The following is a 24745-nucleotide window of genomic DNA, read 5'->3' on the forward strand; positions in this document are numbered from 1 at the left end:
ACCTTACTGTGTGCCCCACGCTCCAGCTCACACACAAGCCTGCCATCTTCTTTTAAAAATAAAGAGGAAATTGTGGATAGCGAAAAAGATGTAATTTGTGCAAATGAAAAAAAAGATCTTCTGATCAGAATCTTAGAGAAGGATGAGAGGAAGGTATAATTATTGAGCGTCGCCTGAGTATGTCACATGCAGCTTCCTGCCGTGTGACCTTGGGCACAGTTCTGAACCTGGGGGTGGTTGGCATTAGTCCTACCTTCCAAGTGGGGGAAACGGAGGCTCAGAGAGGTGGACGCACATGCCACGCTCACAGCTTGGCAGTGGCAGGCTGGGGTTCAAGCCTTCATCTCCTGAGCCCTTGCCCCAAGCTGCCACTGCTTTTCTAGCCACCAAATATTAATATTAAGAAAATACAGCTCTCCTCTTGCGTACTACACACAGGTTTTGAATTTCCAGGTCATCAGGAAATGGGAAAATTAAAAAGTTGTTCATACTTCCCATGTAGAAGAAGAATAAAGGGGAGTGAGTCTGAAGGTGGTAGGAGCATAATTAATCCTCAACTCCAGGTGGAGAAGCGATGCTTCACTGCAGACCCTGGAGGCTTTGCACGCATGAGGGCAGCCAGGCATCTCCGGCCCCCGAGCGGAATTATGTCCCAGCAGCACCACTCTGTGCCCGGGACTGGGAGCTCACGTTCTCCCAAGGCGGGAGTGCAGGCCTTGACATTCGTGAGGGGGTGTGGTGGTGAAGGTGGAGATGCGTGTGACAAACAGGAGCGGGGCCCTCCCCACCACCTCCCGTGTGGGCGTGATGACGGATCAGTGGATCTCTCTCCACCCACGCTTCTTGGGAACTTTTTCAGCAAAACCACTCCCTTCCTGATTGAGCTGGAAATGCACAGCCCCTCGGTGTTCTCTGAGCTACTTCTCTGCCACCGAGAATTGTGGTTTCATCCCGCCACCCTCCCACCTTCTTGTAGGAGCCTGGGGAAGGGAAGAGTATCATTTTGTTGATGATTATCTAGGGGAGGTAAAAGTGGAATTTACATGGCTATTTTTTTAGGAGACGAAACTGGGGAGAAAATTTAAAACAAAAGAAATCTCTTCGCCTAACACCAGCTCCTACTCTATAGAGAAAAGAAATCTTTTGGCCTCGGGTGAAGGGTCATTTCAATAGCTGGGCCATTACTTTCAACCCAAGCAAAACAAAAAAAGAGAGAGAGGAGAAATCCCAAGAGGAGGCTATGAAGCCTCAGGACAAGCCAGATGCTTTGCGCAGCATGTGGACCAGACACCTGAGCAAATGCCTGAGGTGGCCAGATGTTCGTGTGTTGCGTAGCACCCACAAAAGAAAGGGTGGCATGAACCCCACCCAGGCTTCCAGCCTGGGAGCACCTGACCCCCTGGCAGTGAAGTCATCTCCAGCCTTCTGTAGCTGCTCATGTGCTTCAGAAGATTGGGGTTCAACTCCCGTAGCAGCTAACCCCCCAGACCCCTACCCCAGGTCGAGTGGTACAGAGGCAGGGCTGCCTGGCTTGGGTGCTTTTTAACCTGAGAGAGTCTTTTCTCGCGCTGTTGATCCTGCAGCAAACAGGAATGGATGGGCCCCTCCCTGGAGAGCTGGCCATTGGGGCTGGGCAAATGGACACCTTCCTCCCTGCGGAGTCACTGCCCCAGGGCCCCCGAGGCTCTCTGAGAAGCTGCACTGAGTGTCCCCAAGTACCTGAACAGTCCCTGGAGAGCCGGAAGACTCTGAATGTCCCGACCTTCCAGTTTAAAGTATAGAATGATCATCTGACAGCCTAGATTGTACACACTACAGATACAGTTTTCAGGGTTTTATACGGCAGCTCTGAGATAGAGCCGTATGTCCTGAGGGGAACAATTAAAAGACAGATTGTTGAGTGAATAAAAGCAAGGATCAAATTCACAGATAGCATCTCCCATTTTTGTGAAATTATATGTATTTGTGTATGTGCGTATTTCTATAGACCTATATCTTACATCTGTTTTTTATTAGTACAGCCATTCAAATTATCTGGACAAGGCACACGGAACTCCTAAAATGGAAAGAGAGATTTCCCTCCTTCTTTTTTAAAGTGCCTTGTATTTTTATAATATTTGATTTTATTTTTAGCAAGCATGCCTTGTTTTTTGAAAAAAACCTTTTTGTCCGGAAATATTTTCAAACTTACAGAAAAGTTGCAAGTAAAAAGAACACCTATATACCCTTTACCCGGATTTATCTGGCATTTTACCCCAATTGCTTGATTTTTTTATTGTTTGCAATAGATATTGCAAGTATATTTTCCTGGTCTGTTTTTCTGATCTATTTGCATAGGGTATGTTGCATGCATCAATGTGTGTTTTATTTTCCCTTCCTTACACAAAAGGTAGGCTCCTATATATGCTTTCCTGCACATTATTCACATTTTTCTTTGCAATCATTCAGTATCAGTTTATGGAGATCTTCCTCGGTTTGTTTGTTTACAACTGTGAGTGTACCACAGTTTATTCAACTGCTCTCCTAAGGCATGCATTACTTTTAATTAATTTATTTATTTTTGCTGTGTTGGGTCTTCGTTTCTGTGCGAGGGCTTTCTCTAGCTGTGGCAAGCTGGGGCCACTCTTCATCGCGGTGTGCAGGCCTCTCACTATCGCGGCCTCTCTTGTTGCGGAGCACAGGCTCCAGACGCGCAGGCTCAGTAGTTGTGGCTCACGCACGGGCCTAGTTGCTCCGCGGCATGTGGGATCCTCCCAGACCAGGGTTCGAACCCGTGTCCCCTGCATTAGCAGGCAGATTCTCAACCACTGCGCCACCAGGGAAGCCCAGGCATGCATTACTTTTGAAAGCAGAAAAACAAAGATAACTAGTGAAATGGAAAATTTAAAACCACTGAAGAGAGCAAGCTGAGGCTCTGATAGAAAGTCTGTCGTTTTTAAAGTGGGTGGGACCACGGGAGAAGCCAGGTGGCTGGTGAGCCCTTGAGCCTCAAATAGAGCAATAGTGATGGCAAGGGGTCCACACGAAGTAACTGTCTTAGGTCGCGGTCTCTGGAGGCAGAGCCTGAGACTGGGATTGGAGGACACGTGAGGGAACAAGGAAGTAACAACGGGACAGGCCAGGCGACAGAGCTAAGAAGGGTATGTGCTCAGCTGGAGTCAGACTTCAGCCTGACCCTGCAGGAGCTCCAGAGCAGGGATCTCACCAGAGGTGGTCCCACCTTGAGTGGTGGTGGTGGGGGACTCCCCCATCCCCCATATACGGTAATGTACTTTGAGAATGTTGAAGAGTTCAAATTAATGCATAGAATGGGTCTTGTTCCTGGTGCTTGGCCTGTAGGAGATCTTCAGCAAATGATAGCTAATACTATTATAGTCATTCTTCCCTTTTCTCCTTTTATTTTTTTCATGACAGCTTTATTGACATACCATACCATTAACATACAATTCACTTATTTAAGATGTCCAGTTCAGTGGTTTTTAGTATATTCACAGAGTTGTGCATCCACCACCAGAGTCAATCTTAAAACATTTTCATGACCCTATAAAGAAATCCTATCCCATTAGCGGTCACTGCCCCATTTCCTCCCCAACCCCTTCCTCCCTCCCTGCCCTAGAAATCTACTTTCTGCCTCTGTAGATGTGCCGGTTCTGGACATGTCGTGTAAATGGAGTCATACTATATATGGTTTGGGGGCTGGCCTTTTGCACGCTCCTGTTGTTCCGTCGTGGGCTGTGCCCCTCCCCCACCCCCAGCCCTCAAGGGGAGGTCACCACTTGCGTGCCGTGGCTTCGGTTCAGTCATTCAGGTCTCCAGAGAAGGGCAGCTGTGAGCCATTAGCAGCCAACCTGCCCAGCAGCTGGCGGACGGACACACCAGCCTGTGAAGGAGCCTAGTGGGGACGCCATTAGAGTCCCGCAGAGTAAATCGTGTGAATGGGCTTCGTTAAGAGTGAAATGAAAGGGATTACCCAGCATAATAGAATAACAGCAGCAGTTACTCAGAAGTTCTGGGTAAACAGAAACGTATGTTGTCCTGGGCAGGGTCCCTTTTTAACCTCTTCAAGGCTCTTCCTCGAAAGATCAAGCAGGGAATGGAATCTCGGTGACCAAACTCTCACACCCTTGGTGGGAATTTTAATTGGTTCATTTTCTGAAGGATCATTTGACAGTTATTTCAAAAGCCTAAACTATGGGAATATGAAAGACTAAATGATTCCCCTAAGATCAGGGCTCCTGTTTTACATCTTATTGGAGGTTCCAGCCATTACAAAAAGCAAGAAAAAGCATAAGGTTCAAAAGAAGAAGTAAAGCTGTCCCTATTTGCAGATGATATGATTGTTTACTTAGAAAATCGTAGGAATCTACAAAACAATCTCTAGAACTAAAAAATGAATTTAACAAGGTCCCCAGATATAAACTTAATAGACAAAAATCAGTTGTATTCTTAATACAGTTATGTACAATATATACTAGCAGCAAACAATTGTGAAATTGTAAAAATAATTCAATTTACAGTAGCACCAAAAACCATAAAATGCCTGGGAATAACAAAAAATATCTTAAGTTCTCTACCCTAAAAATTATAAAACATTCCAGAGAGTAATTAAAGACCTAATTAAATGAAAAGATAGACCACATTCATAGATCAGAAGACTTGTTAATATGGCATTTTCCCCAAATTGATCTATAGAGTCAACATAATACCAATCAGAATTCCTGCAGTTTTATTTTGGGTAGAAATCCACAAGCAGATTCTAAAATTTCTATGGAAATGCAAAGTACCTATAATAGAAGAACAGTTTTGAAAAAGAAGAACAAAGTTGAAAGGCCTATCCTATCTGACTTCAAGATTAACTATGAACCTACAGTGATCAAGACTGTTAGGCATTTGGTATTAAAAGATAAATGGATCAGTGGAACAGAAAAGGGAGTTCAGAAATAGACCCAAATTTATATGGTTAATCAATTTTCATCAAAAGTGCTGAGGCAGTTCTGGAAACAACTTCCAGTGTCCATCAACAGTTGAATGGGTAAACAAATTATGGGATATCTATACAATGGAATAGTTCTCAGCAATGAAAAAATGAACTATTGATACATGGATGAATCTTTCAAAATTAATGCTTCCATGATTCTTGCATGAAATCTTTAAAAAGCATGCTGGATGAAAGACACCAGAACCACCCTCCCCAAAAGGTGCATACTGTGCGATTACATTTATATAAAATCCAAATTAATCTATAGAAACAAAAATCAAGTTGGTGGTTGCCTGGGACAGGGATGGAGGGAGGGAGTGACTCCAGAGGAGCACCAGGAAACTGGCAGTGATGGGTGCATTCATGACCTTGATCTTGGTGATGGTTTCCAGGAGTGTACATATGTTAAAACTGATCCAATATGCACAGTTTATGGTTCTTCAGTTATACCTTAAGCTGTACCCAAAAGGGGGAGGTGTGTTTTGACCCAGCAGTTCAACCTCCTTGTAAACTTTGGAAACTGATGACCCTGGAGCCAGCCTTTTTTGTCTACTTGTACATGTGGTGTAGTTATCATTTTTGCTCTGCAAAAGTGCCTTGTTGTATTTGTGCCTTGTTGTATGATATTCATAATTAAGAACTTCTATTAAAGAAATACTCAGTGCTTTAATTAATTAATATAAAAATGGCTTTCATTCATTTGGTGCCTACTGTGTGCCAGGCACAGCAGAGCTGTTTCTCACAATAGCAGCTTTGCAGAGTAGCTGTTATTATCCCCATTTTATAGATGATGAAACTAAGGCCATTCAGTTAAAAAGTACCAATGCTGGAATTGGATTTCCACATCTGCCCCACACTGTTCAATATAGGCTCTAAGTGTAAAATACACACTGAATTTTCAAGAACTTAGTGTGGAAGTAAGGATGTAAAATTAGTAATATTTTATATACTGAATAGATGTTGAAATGATAATATTTTAGATACATTGGGTTAAATAAAATACATAACTAAAATTAATTTCACCTGTTATTTCTTTACTTTTTTTAATGGAGTTGCTAGAAAATTCAAAAATTACACGTGAGGCTCACATTACATTTCTTTTTGACCAGTGCCACCTCAGAGCTCTTTCCACATCACGTTGTCTATGTGAGAGACAACTAGGAGGTTAATTCAACAGTGTATATTTATATTTATTGAGTGTAAAATGTATGCTGGTTAAATTTTATAGTTTCCCTTATTGGTGCATTTGTTTACTCTGTAAGTCCATTAGCTACTTAATTTCAAGCAAAAATTGTCAGCAAACAATTTTTTCCATCTTTCAGGTCTGGATTACTTTTTTAGATGGAAGGATGTGAACACTCTTAGTTTAAGGTAGATACAGAAGTCTCTGACCATCAGGACAGGTGCTCCTGTTTATAGAATAATTGACCAGTTTTGTGTTCTTTAAAGCAGTGTTCTCTTGGGCAAATATGCTGGTGTCTTCTGGTTGGAATGGCATCCATAGTTTTATAAACTAAACTACAAATTACTTTGTCCTTTGTTGTTTACTTTATCTGGGAGAAGCACAGAAGCTTCCAATTTTTGAAGAATCAAGAAATCGTGACTGACCTTTGATCACCCAAATGTATTTTTTAAGTTGGTATACTTTTCCCCCATTACTGGGGGTGGCCCTCCTTCTAGTTTTGTAAATAAAGTTTTATTGGATCACACACATGTGTTCACACACTTTCTACGGCTGCTTCCATGTCACAAAGGAAGGCAGAGTTGAGTAGTTGCGACAGAGACTGAATAGCCTAAAATATTTACTATCTGGCCCTTTACGGAAAAGGTTGGCAGACCCCGGGTCAATTAAGTTACAGGTGATCCTCAAAAGGAGGTCCATGGGGCTTCCCTGGTGGCGCAGTGGTTGAGAGTCCGCCTGCCGATGCAGGGGACACAGGTTCGTGTCCCGGTCCGGGAAGATCCCACATGCCACGGAGCGGCTGGGCCCGTGAGCCATGGCCGCTGAACCTGCACGTCCGGAGCCTGTGGCCTCCGGGAGAGGCCACAACAGTGAGAGGCCCACGTACCGCAAAAAAAAATAAAAATAAAAATTAAAAAAACATGTAAAGTAGCTCAGAACAATGTCTGGCAGATGGTGCACATTCCATAAGTAATGCTGCTGCTGCTGCTGCTGCTTCTTGTTATTATTATTACTACCCTAATCATGACCTCCCTTCAAGTCCCAGGTCAGGCACAAGCAAAGAACTGGAAGAAGCTGAGGGCGTGTTTAGGTCGAAGCCACCCTCTCCAGGAAGCCTTCTTACTGGGCCCCAGCATCATCCGTGATCCGTGGCACTTTGGACCTCCATGGTGGTAGACAGAGCATCTACTTCTGAGTCAGTCTGATCTAGGTAACAAATCCTAGCTGTGTGACCCTGGACAAGTTACTTAACCTCTCTGTGCCTGATCCCATCGTCTGTAAAAGGGGACAGTATCTTCCTCGTGGGGGGTCCTTATGAGGCTTACCTGAGATGATGCACGTGCAAAGTGCTCAGCTCAGAGCAGATATTCTGTAAATAAAACACCGCTAAACCGTGTTATTTTTACTTTCTGCATTTTATTATGAAAGCACTTTCCAGTACTACCCAGCTGTAGACTTTAAGCTCTTGATTGCTAGGAATGGTTGATCTGGGTGCCCCGCTAGGCTCCACCAACACCTGGCATCGAGAGGGAGCTCTGCAAATGTTTATTGCCTCGAATTGGCTGAAGAAACAACATCCTGCCTCAGCCGAAGAACGGGGAGCAGGCCGTTGCCTTTCTCCACAGTCCCTGGCAGCCATGGGCCATGGACACTTAGGCATCTGGAAAGATACCTGCCAGGAAAATGCTGAGCGTGATTATACTGGAATCTATAACTCCCAAATTGGCAACTCAAAATCGTAATTTAATATGAAGAATGTCATACTGAATGAGTCAGGTGGGCCTTAACCCCGATATTGGATCAGCAGCTGACGTTCCAGCCCTGCCTAAGAAACATCTGCTTCTCCCCCTTTGCCTCACAGCCATCCCAGGCCACTGGCCGCCAGCAGGGATCACCGTCTCCAGGCCTGCCTCTTGGCTGCCTGCTGAGGAAATTCCTTACCTGCAGGAGGGATTATTTATGCCTGCTTTCTGTGTGTTCACACCAACCTTTTCCTTTTTAAAATTTTCCTTTTCTTTTTTTCTTTTATGAGTCCCATATTTTTCCTTACCACTGAGACAGAATAAATTGAGTGTGACTAATGATTTGTGACACAAGTTTCACTGCTACAGCTGGCAATGTAAAGATGCCAAGCATTTTCATAAGTGTATACTCAGGATAAAAGAAAAAACTGCCCAATTAGAATCTGTTCACACTTTCCAAGCCTAAGTAACACTAAAGACATTAAGGACATCAGTTTTTAAGCCCCAAATTGTACCGGGGTGCATCCCGATTTCCTGGTTGATTTGAGGCACATTTCTGATATTAGAATATTAAATTATATGGAGATTGTATCCCAATCCTCTGATTGATTTGAAATGAATTAGAATCAGGACAGCTTAAAAATTGCTTTTATAGCATTTTTATGACTTGATACCATGGAGAAATAAATATGAAGCTAATGCCACGGAGGGCGTACTCTTGATGCAGGGGCTGTCTCTGCTGCGGATTTTCCTGGTGGTAATTTAAGGAGATGCTTGTAAGAACTCCTTACAGCAGTTCATAATTTAAAAACAATCTATACGTGATACTCAATTAAGGCACCATAGAGGCATGTCAGCCACAGATGACTGATAAACAGTCCGAATGGAAATTCTGCACAACCCTTGAAAACACCACTAAACACCACTAAAATCAATCCCCCATCAGGAAAACCATGATTTATTAATATATTCTCTACCGCTATCGAGTTGTGAATCAATGCGTCCCCAAGTAGAGGACTTCCCTTGTGGCGCAGTGGTTAAGAATCCGCCTGCCAATGCAAGGGACACAGGTTCGAGCCCTGGTCCGGGAAGATCCCATGTGCCGTGGAGCAACTAAGCCTGTGCGCCACAACTACTGAGCCTGTGCTCTAGAGGCTGTGAGCCACAACTACCGAGTCCGCAAGCCACAACTACTGAGTCCGCGTGTCACAACTACTGAAGCCCGTGTGCCTAGAGCCCGTGCTCCACAACAAGAGAAGCCACCGCAATGAGAAGCCCGCGCACCGCAACGAAGAGTAGCCCCCACTCGCTGCAACTAGAGAAAACTCACGCGCAGCAACGAAGACCCAACAGAGCCAAAAATGAAATTAATTAATTATATTTTAAAAAGCTAGTAGAAAACCAACATAAGTAAAACTTCTTGCAGGTCCTGGTGGCAGGGCCTGAACGTTGCAAGACCAGCTGGTCATGTCTGCGTCCCACTCCAGCAGGGGAGCCTCGGGGCATGATGAGCACCTGCTGTTTACTGGGCACACGTTGCCAGCATCCGAGCTGTCATCCAAACCTCTCTGCCACCCGTGAGACAGGTATTATTATTGTCTTACAAATGAGGAAGTCGAGGTTCACAAAGGTCAGTAACCTGCCCAAGGTCCCAGAGGGCAGAACCTGAGTCTGCAAGAACCTGAGCTCTTACATCCGAGTACCATGGTTCTGATCCCGGCTGCCCTGATTTCTAACTGAGTAGCTTTGCCTTGGTTCCTTAACTTCTCCGTGCCTAGTCTTCTCATCTGTAAAATGGAGATGAGTCCTGTGTCCCTAGGACAAAGGTCTACTGGGAGGATTCAGGAGATGGTGGATTAAAAAGTCCTTAGGGGGCTTCCCTGGTGGTGCAGTGGTTGAGAGTCCGCCTGCCGATGCAGGGGACACGGGTTCGTGCCCCCATCCGGGAGGATCCCACATGCCGTGGAGCGGCTGGGCCCGTGAGCCATGGCCGCTGAGCCTGCACGTCCGGAGCCCGTGCTCCACAACGGGAGAGGCCACAGCAGTGAGAGGCCCGCGTACTGCAAAAAAAATAAAATAAAAAATTCTTAGGATCCTGCTGCTGCTGCCCTCGACCCACTCTGCCTCAGTGTTTGCCCTTCTTTGGGACAGAATCAGGAGACATTTTTGGGGTTCAGAACTCCTGGACTTCCCAGGAGGTGCGAAGTAGAAACTCCCACTACCAAATACCAGGCTCCTGGGTCCGGTTCCAACCCAAGAGGAGGCTCCCTCACTTCCCACCTGAGTCTCATCCCTGTGTTTTGCTTTTCCCTGGGCCAACTGGGAATATCTCAGAGCCTTGAACTCTGCACCAGAACCCAGGAGAGTGGAGAGTCTTTCATACGTCCCTACTTTGAGACAGACTTTAGCCTCCTGCCTGACCATCCCGTTGTAAGTTTATCACATGGTCATTGCCTGATTTCCTGTTCAGGACTCCGAAATGTCAAGTTCTTCATTGTACTAGGCAGGGGGGAGGGGGGGATCTCTTTTACCAGAAGCAAGAAGATTCTGAACACAACAGCTCTGCTTGCCGACAGCTCCTTCATCTTTATTTCTAGTCCGCTTTAGGCTTCTTTGCTCATCTAAAAATCCTCATCTGGTCACATTTCTGTGACTTGGGACATTATCAGTAAATGATGAGCCCCCGGGGACCTGGGACGGGAAATGGATGGGACACGCTGATGGCAGAGAAGCCCGGCTCTCCACAGTCCACCGAGACCCCTTCTGAAAGGTCTGCCGGTCACTGGCACAGTCCCCGTTAACACTCCTGTCTCTGCGAACGCCAACGAATAACGGCGTGAAATCTAAACATAAATGAGTTTCCACAGCTAATTACGGCGAATGCGAGCAACTTTCAAAATTGCCAAACATTCCTTCCAGAATAGTACATTTTGCAACTATGAATTAGGCCTAAAGAGCCAAATTTCATAAACATAATTTAGCATACAACCAAATAATAATACTAAGTGCTTTCCGACCGGCCGTTAGCAGCTCCCCGAGGTGGGTCTAATCGCACACTCTCCCATTTGGGCGTCTGACGGCACAGGCCGTAAGGCTCGGAAACCCCAGGAAGGCAGTGGAGGAAGCAGTCATTTTCACGGCCCTCCAGCCTGAGTGATCAGGAGCTGTTCACTTCCCCAACTTAACGGCGATGCACCCAACCCAGCGGTTCCAGCTGCAGCTTTTAGCCACACAGCTCCGGCCCTGGTGTGGCAGCACCTCCGTCCCTCCTGTGGTCATTCTTTCCCAGTGCACGTCACCTTGATGTTTGTTTGTGATCGCCAAATCAATGCATGATCACTGCAAACATTATAGTAATAAAAACGTAGAAAGTGATGCCCGCCCTTGCTAATCCCACCCCACCACCCTGGTGGTGAAATCACCTGTGTGAGTTTAGTGTCTGTTTCTCCCCCATTCAGCTGGGGGTACAAACTCAAGCACACACCCTCTTATACGGGCGTTATCTTTATTTTACAAAAACAGGATCACACAACACTTCTTTTTACATCTTGCTGTTCATACTTAATAATATATTTGGTGCCTTTCAGTGCCGGTACATGTAAATCAACCTCTTTTTTTTTTTTTTAAATACACACACTATAATTTATCCAGTCTCCCATAAATGAATATTACAAACAGTGCCTCTGTGAGCACTGTTTATTTGTCCCCACAAACACACCTACATCTGTGGGCTCTTCTCTGGGTATCTCTGAAGGATAAATTTATATGAAAATGGTGGTGTTGGGTCAAGGGGAATGCACAGCAAAATGTCAGAACCTAATAGCACCTAATTACCCTCTGAAATGAGTTGTATCTGTTTGCATCCTAATAACAGTCAATGGAAATAGCTGTTTCTCTCCACCCTTGGCTGTTTTAAGTAGGGAAACCTGGGTCATCTTCCTTTCCATCCCTAGCCATGGTCCAGGGCTGGCAGACCCACACCTGCCCGCAGGTGGGTCTCAGTTCTTGCTGCTGGAGAGTGGCTGTAGTCTCCAGAGCTCTGTTCAAAGTCTCCCAGAACCCTACTAACAAGAAGGGTTAAACAATTTGATCGTATTTCCTTCATACCTTTTTTGAATTACTGTCAAATGCAGAACAGTTCTCTCACCACGAGGGTCCCTCCTGTACCCACACCCACTCCCAGCCCCCTTCATCCCTGTCCCTAACTCCTAGCAACTATATCTATAATTTTTGTCACTTTAAGAATGTTATGTAAGTGGAATCATACTGTATGGAACCTTTTGAGTTGGCTTTTTAAAATCAGCATAATCTCCTTGATATCCACTCAAGACGTGGCCTGTGTCAATAGTTGATTCCTTTTTATTGCTGAGTAGTATTCCATTGGTGTGGGTGCCTCTTGACTGTGACCATTTCTTAGACTTTGCTTATTTTTGATGACCTTTACAGTTTTGAGAAGTGCTGGTCGGGTATTCTATAGAATGTCTATTGGGATCTGTCTGATGTCTTTTTCATGCCAGAATTATGGGTCTAAGGGAGGAAGACCACACAGGTCAATTAGTGTTTTAATCCCAGTCATATCAAGGTACATACCATCAACCTGACGTATCATCACTGTTGATGTTCGTCAGTTTCTCCACTGTAAAGTTACTTTTTTAAAAAAAAAAAAACCCTCTTTATACTTTACTCTTTGAAGGAAGTCGCTATGCACAGCCCATACCTAAGGGGTAGGGAGTTATACTCCACCTCCTTAAAGGAGGAATTTCCACATAAATTATCTGTTAGTCTTCTGTATGGGATGTTTGTCTCTTTTCCCCACATTTATTCAGTCAGTTATTTGTATTAGTATAGACTCGTGGCTTTTTAAATAAATTTCCTGCCCCAGTCTTACAGACACCCATTTCTCCAAGGATCCATAGTTCCTTTTGTTGGAGAATAGAAGTAGAAACCAAGATGCGGCTGCTCCGTGTGCTCCCTGCTAGCATGTGTCCTTGCTCCTAGGCACTTGCACCTGACAGAGCAAGAAATGTGTGTCTCTCTACTAACCTGTGTACATACACATCTATATATATTTCCAGATGTCAGCAGGGTTTACACGTTAAGGTAAACACAAGTTCATACTGATGTCTCCAACTCTAATCCATTACCACATGGATCATTCTAGCCTCCTCCCCTTCCCATACGGGTTTAAAAAAAAAAACAATCTTTTTTTATTGAGCTGTATAATTCACATACCGTACCATTTCCTCCAAAATTCAGTGGCTTTAATATATTCACAAGACTGTGCAACCATTGCCGCTGTCTAATTCCAGACCATTTTTACCATTCTGCAAAGAAACCCTGTGCTCGTTAGCAGTCATTCCCACTCCCTCTTTCCCCTCTTCACCCAGCAACCACTAATATACTTTCTTTCGCTGTGGATTTGCCCATTCGGGACATTTCTTATCAATGGAGTCATACAATATGTGGCCTTCTGCATCTGACTTCTTTAACTCGGCATAATGTTTTGAGAAGTGGTAAACTCTTAGTCTTTATATGTCCAAACATGTATCTGTTTTGCCCTTAAACTTGAATGATGGTTTAACTAGGTACAAAATTCGAGGTTCACAAGTACTTGCCTTCAGCATTTTGAAAGTATTACTCCCTGATTCTTTTGTGGCTGAGATGCCTGCTACCTGTCTAATTGTCATCCCTTTATAGTACTTTTGCCATGATATCTTTTTTTTTTGGCTGTGCTGGGTCTTCGTTGCAGTGCGCGGGCTTCTCATTGCTGTGGCTTCTCCTGCTGCGGAGCACGGGTTCTAGGCGCACGGGCCTCAGCAGTTGTGGCACACGTGCTCAGCAGCTGTGGCTCATGGGCTCTGGAACGCAGGCTCAGCAGCTGTGGCTCACGGGCCCAGCTGCTCTGCGGCATGTGGGATCCTCCCGGACCAGGGCTCGAACCCGTGTCCCCTGCATTGGCAGGCAGATTCTTAACCACTGCACCACCAGGGAAGTCCCACCATGATATCTTTTTAAGACTTTTCTTTCTGATGCTACATAATTTTACCACGGCATATGTCAGTATAAATTGATTTTTATTTATCCTATTAGTACTTTTCATTTGAAGACCCATATGTTCCTCCTTTCTGGAAAATTCCAAATAACCCATCCTTTGGGTTCTTTGAACTTCTCATTCTTATTGCTTATGTCTGGGTGTCTGTGTTGTTTTCTGATTCAGCTCCACATTTCTACCTTTTCATTCACTAATTCCCTGTCTGATTCGTGTCTAGTCTAGAATTTATCCCATTTATTGAGGGTTTTGTTTTAAAATTTTAATTCATATGTTTTATGTCCACCATTTCTAAATTTCCATTACCAACCCTTCTCATTCAATTCATGCCCGTTTCGTTTCACAACATCTTGTTCTTTTTAATGGATATTTGTCCTTTATTGAGTACGTTTGATATCCTAAACATTTATTTTAAGTATTTCTCAGACAGTTTATATCATTGATTTCCCCTGAAGTGAATTCATATTCCCGATTGAAGAGTTTGAAGACTGTCTTACTTAGCATGAAATTTTCACGGATGGTGGAATTTTTTATTTCAGGTTCAGTTTGGGTAAGGGGTATTTGCAGCGGGGGAGGCGGTGGTTTTTCCCTCACTTTTCCTCTTGACCGACTTCTCCCTGTGCAGGGGTTTCGGCCCCCATCGGGGACCAGGCCTCACGATAGTGCTTTAGAGTCCTGGCCCTCCAGTCATCCTGCGAAACCGTGTTTCGGTTTCTTGACTTGAACCTGTGTCTGTCCTTCCTCCCTAGACCCGTGGGTTGCTATAAGCCTTCACCCCGTGCTGTGCTGGAGACAGCTCCTACCAACACATGAAAACCAATGATTAAGTGTTAGAGAATTGTGTGAGTTGGTTGTTAAACAGCCATTGTTAGAATTTAATTATACAAACTCATCATTAAGTAAATTATATTAAGACGCAAGGGTAATAAATGCTCATACTCGACACTTAACCATTTTCTAATTATCTTGCTCCGTATTATTCTCACCCCTGCTCTTTGGCTGCGGACAGCTCTCGTATGTGTGTTGGGAACACTCCGTGGTGGTGGGTGTGCTCCTGGGCATCTCTTGACCACTCTGGTTCAGTGACATCACGTTGGTCATTTGAAATCGGCCATCGTGAGAATGTTAACTCCATGGAAATGAGTAAACATTACAAATCAGGTCCTTTTTTTTTTTTTCTGGAGTGCTTGTACCAGGGTGTACCAGCCCACCACCACCCTGGAACAGGGCAGCGGTGGTTTTCTTCAGTCTCCTTCCATAAACGGAGGTATTATTAACACCACCCCTGTTTCCAGCCGGGAGCCAGCCTTTATTGCCTCATCTCAGAGAAAGTGCTTTCAATCTTGATTATCTTGTAAGAGCTCAACTCCCACTCATTACTCTGCCTTCCTGCTTTTTTTCTGGTCCATAGAGCTATTTATTTTGGTATTGAAGCTATCTCTGTCCTTTGGTTTTTTTAAAAATATTTTATCCATCATAGATCTAAGTTTGGAGAGGAGGAGGTACATTAAATGTTGACCATGCTGTGCTATCTTGATTAGAACTCCATAAACATTATTTTTTTTCAAAAAGATTTTAATATAGCTGTCAGTAATCTTGATGCTAGACAACAAATGATTACATATACCATAGTATATGATTTACGCTTTTAAAAATTCTTAGAGGTGTACTCTCCACGTCCTAAGATGAATAAGATACACCAGAAGTCCTTAGATGCCCGTTGGCTAACCAGCAAGTCCAGTCCTGGGTGGCTGATCTCTGCGGCACTAAGCAACCAATGATAAGTTAAAACAGCTTTTCCTAGAGTCAGGACTCCTGGCTGGGGGTAAGGACAGCTTTGCACATACAAAATACCAGAAGGACATTTAAACCAGAGAAGATGTTACCTACTAAATCCCATCTCCGTTTTCACAATGAGAACACTGCAGCTTCCAAAATAAAGCTGTATCCTGTGAACAATGAATAACAGTGGGCATTTGAATTGGGTGTCAATTATAGAGATTTGAAGGAGTGCTTGTAAATAGCTTGTTCTCTCGTGGTGTGGAACGTGTACCTTCTCCTTGCTGCATACATGTCTTCACGTTTTGTTATTTCACTGGCCCTATCTTTGGCTCCTGGACTCAGAGATTCCTGAGAAATATGAAGGAATTAATGAGTAAAAAGTATCTGTTTAAAAGAGAGGGACAAGTCCACCTCCTTATCCCTTCTCCTATTTCAAACCTTTTTCTCCTTCCATCCAGCTATTCCTTTATTTATTTTTTTAACGTCTTTACTGGAGTATAATTGCTTCACAATGGTGTGTTAGTGTCTGCTGTATCACAATGTGAATCAGCTATACGTATACATACGTTCCCATATCCCCTCCCTCTTGCATCTCCCTCCCACCCTCTCTATCCCACCCCTCTAGGTGGACACAAAGCACCGAGCTGATCTCCCTGTGCTATGCGGCTGCTTCCCACTAGCTATCAGTTTTACATTTGGTAGTGTATATATGTCCATGCCACTCTCTCACTTCATCCCAGCTTACCCTTCCCCCTCCCCGTGTCCTCAAGTCCATTCTCTGTGTCTGCGTCTTTATTGCTGTCCTGACCCTAGGTTCTTAAGAACGTTTTTTTTTTTAGATTCTATATATATTTGTTAGCATACGGTATTTGTTTTTATCTTTCTGACTTACTTCCCTCTGTATGACAGACTCTAGGTCCATCCGCCTCACTACAAATAACTCAATTTCATTTCTTTTTATGGCTGAGTAATATTCCATTGTATATATGTGCCACATTTTCTTTTATCCATTCATCTGTTGATGGACACTTAGTTTGCTTCCATGCCCTGACTATTTAAATAGAGCTGCAATGAACATTATGGTACATGACTCTTTTTGAATTATGGTTTTCTCTAGGTATGTGCCCAGCAGTGAGATTGCTGGATCATATGGTAGTTCTATTTTTAGTCTTTTAAGGAACCTCCATACTGTTCTCCATAGTGGTTGTATCAGTTTACATCCCCACCAACAGTGCAAGAGGGTTCCCTTTTCTCCACACCCTCTCCAGCATTTATTATTTGTAGACTTTTTGATGATGCTGTTCTGACTGGTGTGAGGTGATACTTCACTGTAGTTTTGATTTGCATTTCGCTGATGATTAGTGATGTTGAGCATCCTTTCATGTGTTTGTTGGCAATCTGTATATCTTCTCTGGAGAAATGTCTATTTAGGTCTTCTGCCCATTTTTGGATTGGGTTGTTTGTTGTTTTGATATTGAGCTGCTTGTTTATTTTTGAGATTAATCCTTTGTCAGTTTCTTCGTTTGCAGATATTTTCTCCCATTCTCAGGATTGTCTTTTTGTCTTGTTTATGGTTTCCTTTGCTGTGCAAAAAGCTTTTAAGTTTCATTAGGTCCCATTTGTTTATTTTTGTTTTTATTTCCATTTCTCTAGGAGGTGGGTCAAAAAGGATCTTGCTGTGATTTATGTCATAGAGTGTTCTGCCTATGTTTTCCTCTAAGAGTTCTATAGTGTCTGGCCTTACATTTAGGTCTTTAATCCATTTTGAGTTTATTTTTGTGTGTGGTATTAGGGAGTGTTCTAATTTCATTCTTTTACACGTAGCTGTCCAGTTTTCCCAGCACCACTTATTGAAGAGGCTATCTTTTCTCCATTGTATATTCTTGCCTCCTTTATCAAAGATAAGGTGACCTTATGTGTGTGGGTTTATCTCTGGGCTTTCTATCCTGTTCCATTGATCTGTATTTCTGATAAACATTATTTTTCATAGACATGTACCTTCTACTCTATGGCTGTTATGTAGGCCTCAAAATATTTCCTTCATCTCTCCCAAGGTCATTCACCTTTTCTCCCTTCTCTCCTCATCCCCTAGTACTTTCCTGTATGAGTTACAAGAAACAGGTTAATAATGTATTATATATATATGAGTTATCCTTGAAAAGATTGTGGATGTCACATATGCTGCCTTCTTATTTATCATATGCTGAATAATATTATGCATTTACTATAATAATATGTGTTGTTCGCAGAAGAAACCACTGGAGCCCCCAAGTTACCTAAATGGAAATCCTTGGCCCCCTAATGTTTTTTCCCTTCCCTGCAGGTATCAAAGCTGTGTTCTCAGGCCACTACCACAGAAATGCGGGGGGCACCTACCAGGACCTCGACATGGTGGTATCATCTGCCATTGGATGCCAGCTGGGCAAAGACACCCACGGGCTCCGAGTCGTGGTGGTCACCGCTGAGAAGATCGTCCATCGATACTACAGTTTAGATGAGCTGAGTGAGAAGGGAATAGAAGACGATCTGATGGATTTGTTGAAGAAAAAATGATTGCCGATTATGATTTATTCACTTTTCACTTCTACTGGTTTTTCATTTTGGAAGAAACAGCAGCTGCACACAACCCCATATTGAAATAAAAAAGTGTACCAGGCAGATTTGTGAATTTATGTCCTTTCGCTTCAATGAGAGAGCTAGGTCCTGTCGTAAATGATATTTAAAATAGAACTGCCCTCCCTATGCAAAAGAGAGGGGAGGAGCCTGGGAATGAAAGAATAAATGATATTATTAGAATCTCTCTGCATGGGTGATTGAATAAGTTCTCCTAATGATGTGTCTCTCAACTCTGCTCTGAATTAGATGGTTTTCTGGCATCATATGGTAAATGTCAACCTATCGATCTCAGTCACACCCTGATATCCAAGTGTGATCTCTGATGATTCTTTGAACAAAAGTCATCTGATTATAGTAAACCGTGGTCACAACTCCCCAAATGCTAGGCAAAACGAAGATCATCTCCTTTCCTTCCTAACAAAACAAATAATTGTGTTCCGTTACCAGAGCCAGAAACTCATCTGGCTGAGGAGCTGAGTAGCCGACATTTACTCTTAAAGTCTCGGGCATCTGTTATGGCCGATGATGAAGCGGATACAAGTCAAAGCTCGAGTTTACCTTCATGGCGGCCTGAAAAGTCACCTTTGCCCATAAATCGTCCATATTCAAAAACCTCATCCCGGAGACTAGAACCGAAGCCCTAAAAGGCCGCCTCTGCAGTCATGGGCAGCACGTCTTATTCACTCACGTTCGCATTCGCTGCTGCAGTAACTCCCTCCGCAGGTGGATGTTCTCGTGTGATCGGAATCATCCTCCGTTTGTGAGACTCTTAGCTCTGTCTTCTTTGACAGAAAACATGGGAATTGATGCAGAGTTCTTCAGAAACCAAGCAGAAATTCCTGTGGGGCAAAAACAGTGCTTTCAGCCACGTTATCTAAATTGGCACCAATTTTGATTAGATGTGCTGATGCAGGATCCCTTGACCAAGGAGCGGGGATGGGTTAAAATCAGCATTGTCTTTGTTTAATCTACCTCGCTGCTGCTTCTCTGCGGCTCCTGACCACTGCGTAATTTTATCCATGCCGCCTTTTCCAGCAGTCATCCTGGTGGACAGGGAGCCTGGGTACTCGCCATCCTGCCAGGAAAACTTCACAGCGTTATGCAGTAGCATTCAGTCATTCTAACAAAACAAAAACACAAAAAACTGGTTGCAAATGAACTGCAAAGTCCATTAAATTAAAAGACTTTCATGTTAAAAAGCTTCAGTCAGTGTAGCAAAACCATGTGAAATTAAATAGAAAGATAACTGGATAAATAAATTCATAAGGAACAAAAGACAAGAAGTTAATTTTACTACAGATCGGTGACACACCATAGCTCATTGTTATGTGGCAAGAAATTAAAAATTTTCAAAATTAGAATGCTCCTGTTTTAGAGTTCTGCTGCATTCTTGCTTCGAATTCGTCTTTCTTTGCAACAGATGGGGATAGAAGAGATCAAGAAGGGGAATTCAGTAAGAGGCGTAACGAATAAGCCATGCGTTTGAGGCCTGGGATGTGGTAACTTCAGAATCGGACGTGAGCAATGTGAACCAGGACCATTAGTGCGGATGTGGGTCTCCTGGGGGAAATGGGGAGAGTTTAATCACCACGGACTGGAGCTCTCTTTGTCACGTCACCTGTGCAAAATGCTCTAGACTGTGGCACTTGGGTTTGGGGAAGGATATGGGAATAATTAAAAGTAATCGAAATGAAACTTCTAAATCTCCTTCTCCAAAAACCTAATAAGGAAGATAATTGATTCAAGACACAGCAAGAATATGCTACGAATAGGGAATCCTATGAAATTCTCACCATTTTTAAAGTAACCAAACGGCAGTATTCCCCAATGGTGATAGGTTCAGAAAGCAGGAAATGCTTTCTGGAAATGATTTTTTAGGAAATGATAGTGTATCATTCTGATAATAATTACCAATGCGTTCACTTATGAGTCCTTTTTCTTTAAAAAAAAAAAAAGACATATTTTTTAAGTGCCTTATACTGGGATAAACAATAAAACACACCATGATCATAAGTGCTATGGTTTCGAATGTTTATTAGGTGCTAAGTACTGTTTTAAGTCCTTTGGCTCAGAGAGGTGGGGCCGCTTGGCCAAGGTCACTCACCTCACCAGTGGGGAGCGAAGGATTGAGATACAAACAGTCCAGCTGTTGAGCCTACGCTCCCTGACATTATCCTCTTTCCCGGAAAACGTTTTTCACAGGTGAGAGGTTCGTACCCACTCTTGGCAACACGGCACCCAGTTAGCTGGAGGCCCTGGGACTTCATCCCAGCGTTTGTAAAGCCTAGGCAAGGCCCAGAAGCCCCTTCTCTGACACCAGGTTCAGGGTGGCAAAAGCCTGTCCAAGGAGCAGGTCGTTCCAGGCAGAGAATTTTCACTGGAGGAGATTGAAAAGCTGAATTGAACCGTAATGGGCCACAGGACACAGCTCTGGCCACAACAGTAAACACTTCATCAGATGAAGCTTCCCTTCTTGTTTATAGTTTTTACCCCAGCGGGTAGGAAGCCAGCATCTCTCTCAGGGCAGAGAGGGCCACCTAATGCTCCCCCCCTCCAATTAATCATTTTAATTGGGAAAAAAATAAGGGGCTGCTAATGGAGGAAGCTTATTTAAAGTGATCTAGAACTGGACTGTCAGGACTCAAGGGTGGGTTTGTGAGTAGCAGGTGGGGAGATGATCATCTAACTGCATTTGGTTTTTACAATAAGTAAGTTTATCTCAAGTTTTCAGTCATGTTTACCCCCAAGTTGGAGAACAGGGAAAAAATGTAGTAAACTTCATGGCACTAACAAACAGAACATTTCATAATATCCTGATTTTTCAGCATTGCTAGTTAGTCAGTCCCTAATAGAGGATTATGAGGCAAACACTAGTTTTAAGCCTGACTAATGACACTAGGACTGGGAAAAGAATCTAAAAAAGAGTGGACATATATGTATATATATAACTGATTCACTTTGCTGTACAGCAGAAACTAACACAACATTGTAAATCAACTATACTCCGATAAAAATTACAGTATGGAGGTTCCTTAAAAAACTAAAAATAGAACTACCATATGACCCAGCAATCCCACTACTGGGCACATACCCTGAGAAAACCATAATTCAAAAAGAGTCATGTACCACAATGTTCATTGAAGCACTATTTACAATAGCCAGGACATGGAAGCAACCTAAATGTCCATCATTGCATGAATGGATAAAGAAGATGTGGCACATATATACAATGGAATATTACTCAGCCATAAAAAGAAACGAAATTGAGTTACTTGTAGTGTGGTGGATGGACCTAGAGTCTGTCATACCGGGTGAAGTAAGTCAGAAAGAGAAAAACAAATACCGTATGCTAACAGTTCTATTAAAAGCATATATATATATGGAATCTAAAAAAAAAAAAGGTACTGATGAACGTAGTTGCAGGGCAGGAATAAGAAGGTAGACATAGAAAATGGACTCGAGGACATGGGGTGGGAGGGCGAAGCTGGGGTGAAGTGAGAGTAGCATCGACATATATGCACTACTGAATGTAAAATAGTTGGCTGGTGGGAAGCAGCAGCATAGCACAGGGAGATCAGCTCGGTGCTTTGTGATGACCTAGAGGGGTGGGATAGGGAGGGTGGGAGGTAGACACAAGAGGGAGGGGATATGGGGACATGTGTATGCATGTGGCTGATAAGCCTTGTGCAACAGAAACTAACACAGTATAGTGAAACAATTATACTCCAGTAAAGATCTATTAAAAACAAAAAAGGTACATGCACCCCTATGTTCATAGCACTATAAAAAATACAAAAAACACTAGGACCATTTACCTTATGTACCTGCAAAAGATACTGAGTTACATATAACTGTAGAATCTATATACACATAATACAGTTTAATATTATAGTCTGTCTTCTAATGTGAAATCTTTTGAGAACAGGTAGCAAAAACATCATTTGCATTTACTTGAACTCTTAATACTTATTCCCCAAGTAGTGTCTAAAACAGTTTTGTGCAGTCATGAAATTAAGTAACAATATAGTATTGAGCTAAGGGGAAAAAAGATTTAGGAATAAATTGTCAAGGCAAGTTCTATTAAAAGCTCTCTGTAATAGACACCAGGGATTTCTTGTTCAGATAACCTTAGCAGTTTTGGTTGCACATGCAAGAGATAGTACTTGACAGGTAATACTGGTTTTTTTAATAATTTCATAAAATACTGTCTTACACCATTGGAGAGCTCTTAGGTATATTTATACATAGGCACAATGGAGGATTTTTTTCTTGGAATAATAAATGATTTCTAGCATCTTTCTAGAAAACATTTTACTGACTAAATTATCTTTTGCCTTCAATGGATTTTATTTCCTTTTTTTTATTTTAATGTTAGTGACTATACCCATACACACAAATATATACAGATTGGTTTTTTTCTTTAGATAACACCTAAAACAACAATGTAAGTAAAAAACCTATGTAAATAAATTGTATTGAATGTGAATATTCACAAGTTACCTTTTATTATTCTGTTCTGATATTTGTCTTTAAAAAGTAATTTTCTTCATTAATAGGGCTTTGCATCTCACTTACAACAAAGTCCAGACTCCTTCCTACGACTTCCCAGGCCCCTCCCACTCTGCCCCAGCCCCGCCCGTATCTCTCAGCGTCGGGTCTGCCACCCTGACCTTGCTGACCGTCCCACTGCCCTGTGCACTTCCTGTTTCCTCTGATGGGAATTGGCTTCCTATTATTTTGACCTCAGCTCAGAAGTCCTCAGAGTATCCTTCCTTCCCCACCTGTCTGCGGTTATGTTCCTCAGCCCCAGGCATCACCTCCCCACTCCCTTGTTTACTTTCTTCCTAGCACGTCACTAAGAAATTTGCTTGTTTTTCTTGATCTTTATATCCCCCCCCCCACGCCCACCCCCGAATGCAAGCTTCGGAACAGCAGGGACCTTGTCTGTCTCATCGGCCATTCTTCCCAATGCCTAGAACCCTGCCTGGGACAGAGGAGCTGCTCAATGAATACTTATACCATGAATGTGGAATAAATAAGTAAAGATAGATAGCAATACTAATTATCAACATTAACACAATACAGGGAAGGGAAAGAGGCCACATTCCTAAGCCTTGTGGTAGTTCTTTGGGAATCGTCCTCAAAGTTAGGTATTGTCAACAGGTCAGTAAATAACAGCAGCAGTGTTATCTTTGGTTCTCCACTCACAGTGAAGAAATTGGGGATAAAGAGAGAAGTGTTCTTGACTCTTAGTAATGCTAAGCCCTGCTCGCTGAATGAATGCTGTGCCAGTAACCAAAGCAGGTGAGCCCAGAGAAGGGACTGATCTTAGACTAAAGGTTGTATGGGAATATATGAAGGAGGTGGCTGGAAGTACAAGTGTGGGACTCGGAAGTGAACAATACACCTTGGAAGTGATACCCAGAGAGACTATGTGAATGGATGAGATTCCTGAGAAAATTTAGCAGCACTGGAAGAGACCTAAGGACAGAACCTTAAAACAGACCTTTAGGGAACATCTTCGTTTCAGCACGAGAAGAGAAAGATGGAAGCCACGGAAGGAGTGAAGGGGAATCTTTCTGAAAAGTTGAGACTGGTGCACACTGAGTAAACAGAAAAAGGAATGGGCTCCACTCGGAGCTGAGTGCTTTTCCCCTGCAGACCAGCACTGCTGCAGATAACTATAGACTCAAAAAGCCTACTTGGTGATTTGGAGAGTGAACAAAAACCAGGAGCTCAAAACTTGCCCTCTCCCTGTTCCACTTTGTCCTGAAAGCAAACCACAGTTGTAGAGCAACACAACTGGGATGGATAAAGTGTTTCCCCAAAACCCACCATCTCTTTGCCCAGAGAAGCCAGGGAAGAAGCCCAGGTCACTGGAGAGTGAGGAATCCCAGAGAGGTGGGAATGGAAATCCCCTGATTTTCTATGTGAACTTCACACAAATCTCTGGCTTACCTCTAAGTGTACATGAGAAGGATAGAGCAGCAAAAGCTTAAAGAATGGAACTGAGATTTGAACTACTGCTTAAGGCAAGCAACAGAGAACTTACAACTTAAGTAATCAAGTTAACTTCCTGCTAAAGCAAAAACCTCAACATTCAGGGGAATATAACAGAATTCCAATTCTCCACAATATGACGTGCACGATTCCCAGGATACAATGCAAATCATTTGATGTACAAAAAAAACAAAACAAGAAAATTTGATTCACTCACAAAGGAAAGGACAGTCAACCTCAAGATACCCCAGATGTTGGAATTATCACACTAGGGTAGTAAAGCAGCTATGGTAACAATGCTCAACGAAATAAAGTTAAAAAACATGCTTTAAATGAATGAATATAAAGGATATCTCACATGAGAAATAGAATGTATAAAAATAATCAAATGGATG

The 24745-nt window shown here is 43.0% G+C and overlaps 1 protein-coding gene across 3 annotated transcripts in view; it reads left to right on the plus strand.

Moving 5' to 3' along the window:
* The window catches only part of CPPED1 (calcineurin like phosphoesterase domain containing 1), a 114080-nt gene extending 95690 nt beyond the window's left edge, over positions 1–18390 (plus strand). For 2 of the 3 annotated variants that reach the window (XM_019928685.3, XM_033839851.2), the window contains one exon: positions 18058–18390. In XM_019928685.3, the coding sequence (XP_019784244.1) occupies positions 18058–18287 (230 nt within the window). In that variant the 3' untranslated portion in view covers positions 18288–18390. Of the gene's footprint in view, positions 1–7200; positions 7559–18057 lie in introns of those variants that run through there. The other variant, XM_033839852.2, reaches the window with a different exon arrangement.
* The last annotated feature ends 6355 nt before the right edge of the window (positions 18391–24745 follow it).

This window comes from Tursiops truncatus, chromosome 15, assembly GCF_011762595.2.
Source record: "Tursiops truncatus isolate mTurTru1 chromosome 15, mTurTru1.mat.Y, whole genome shotgun sequence".
Classification (NCBI taxonomy): Eukaryota; Metazoa; Chordata; class Mammalia; order Artiodactyla; family Delphinidae; genus Tursiops; species Tursiops truncatus.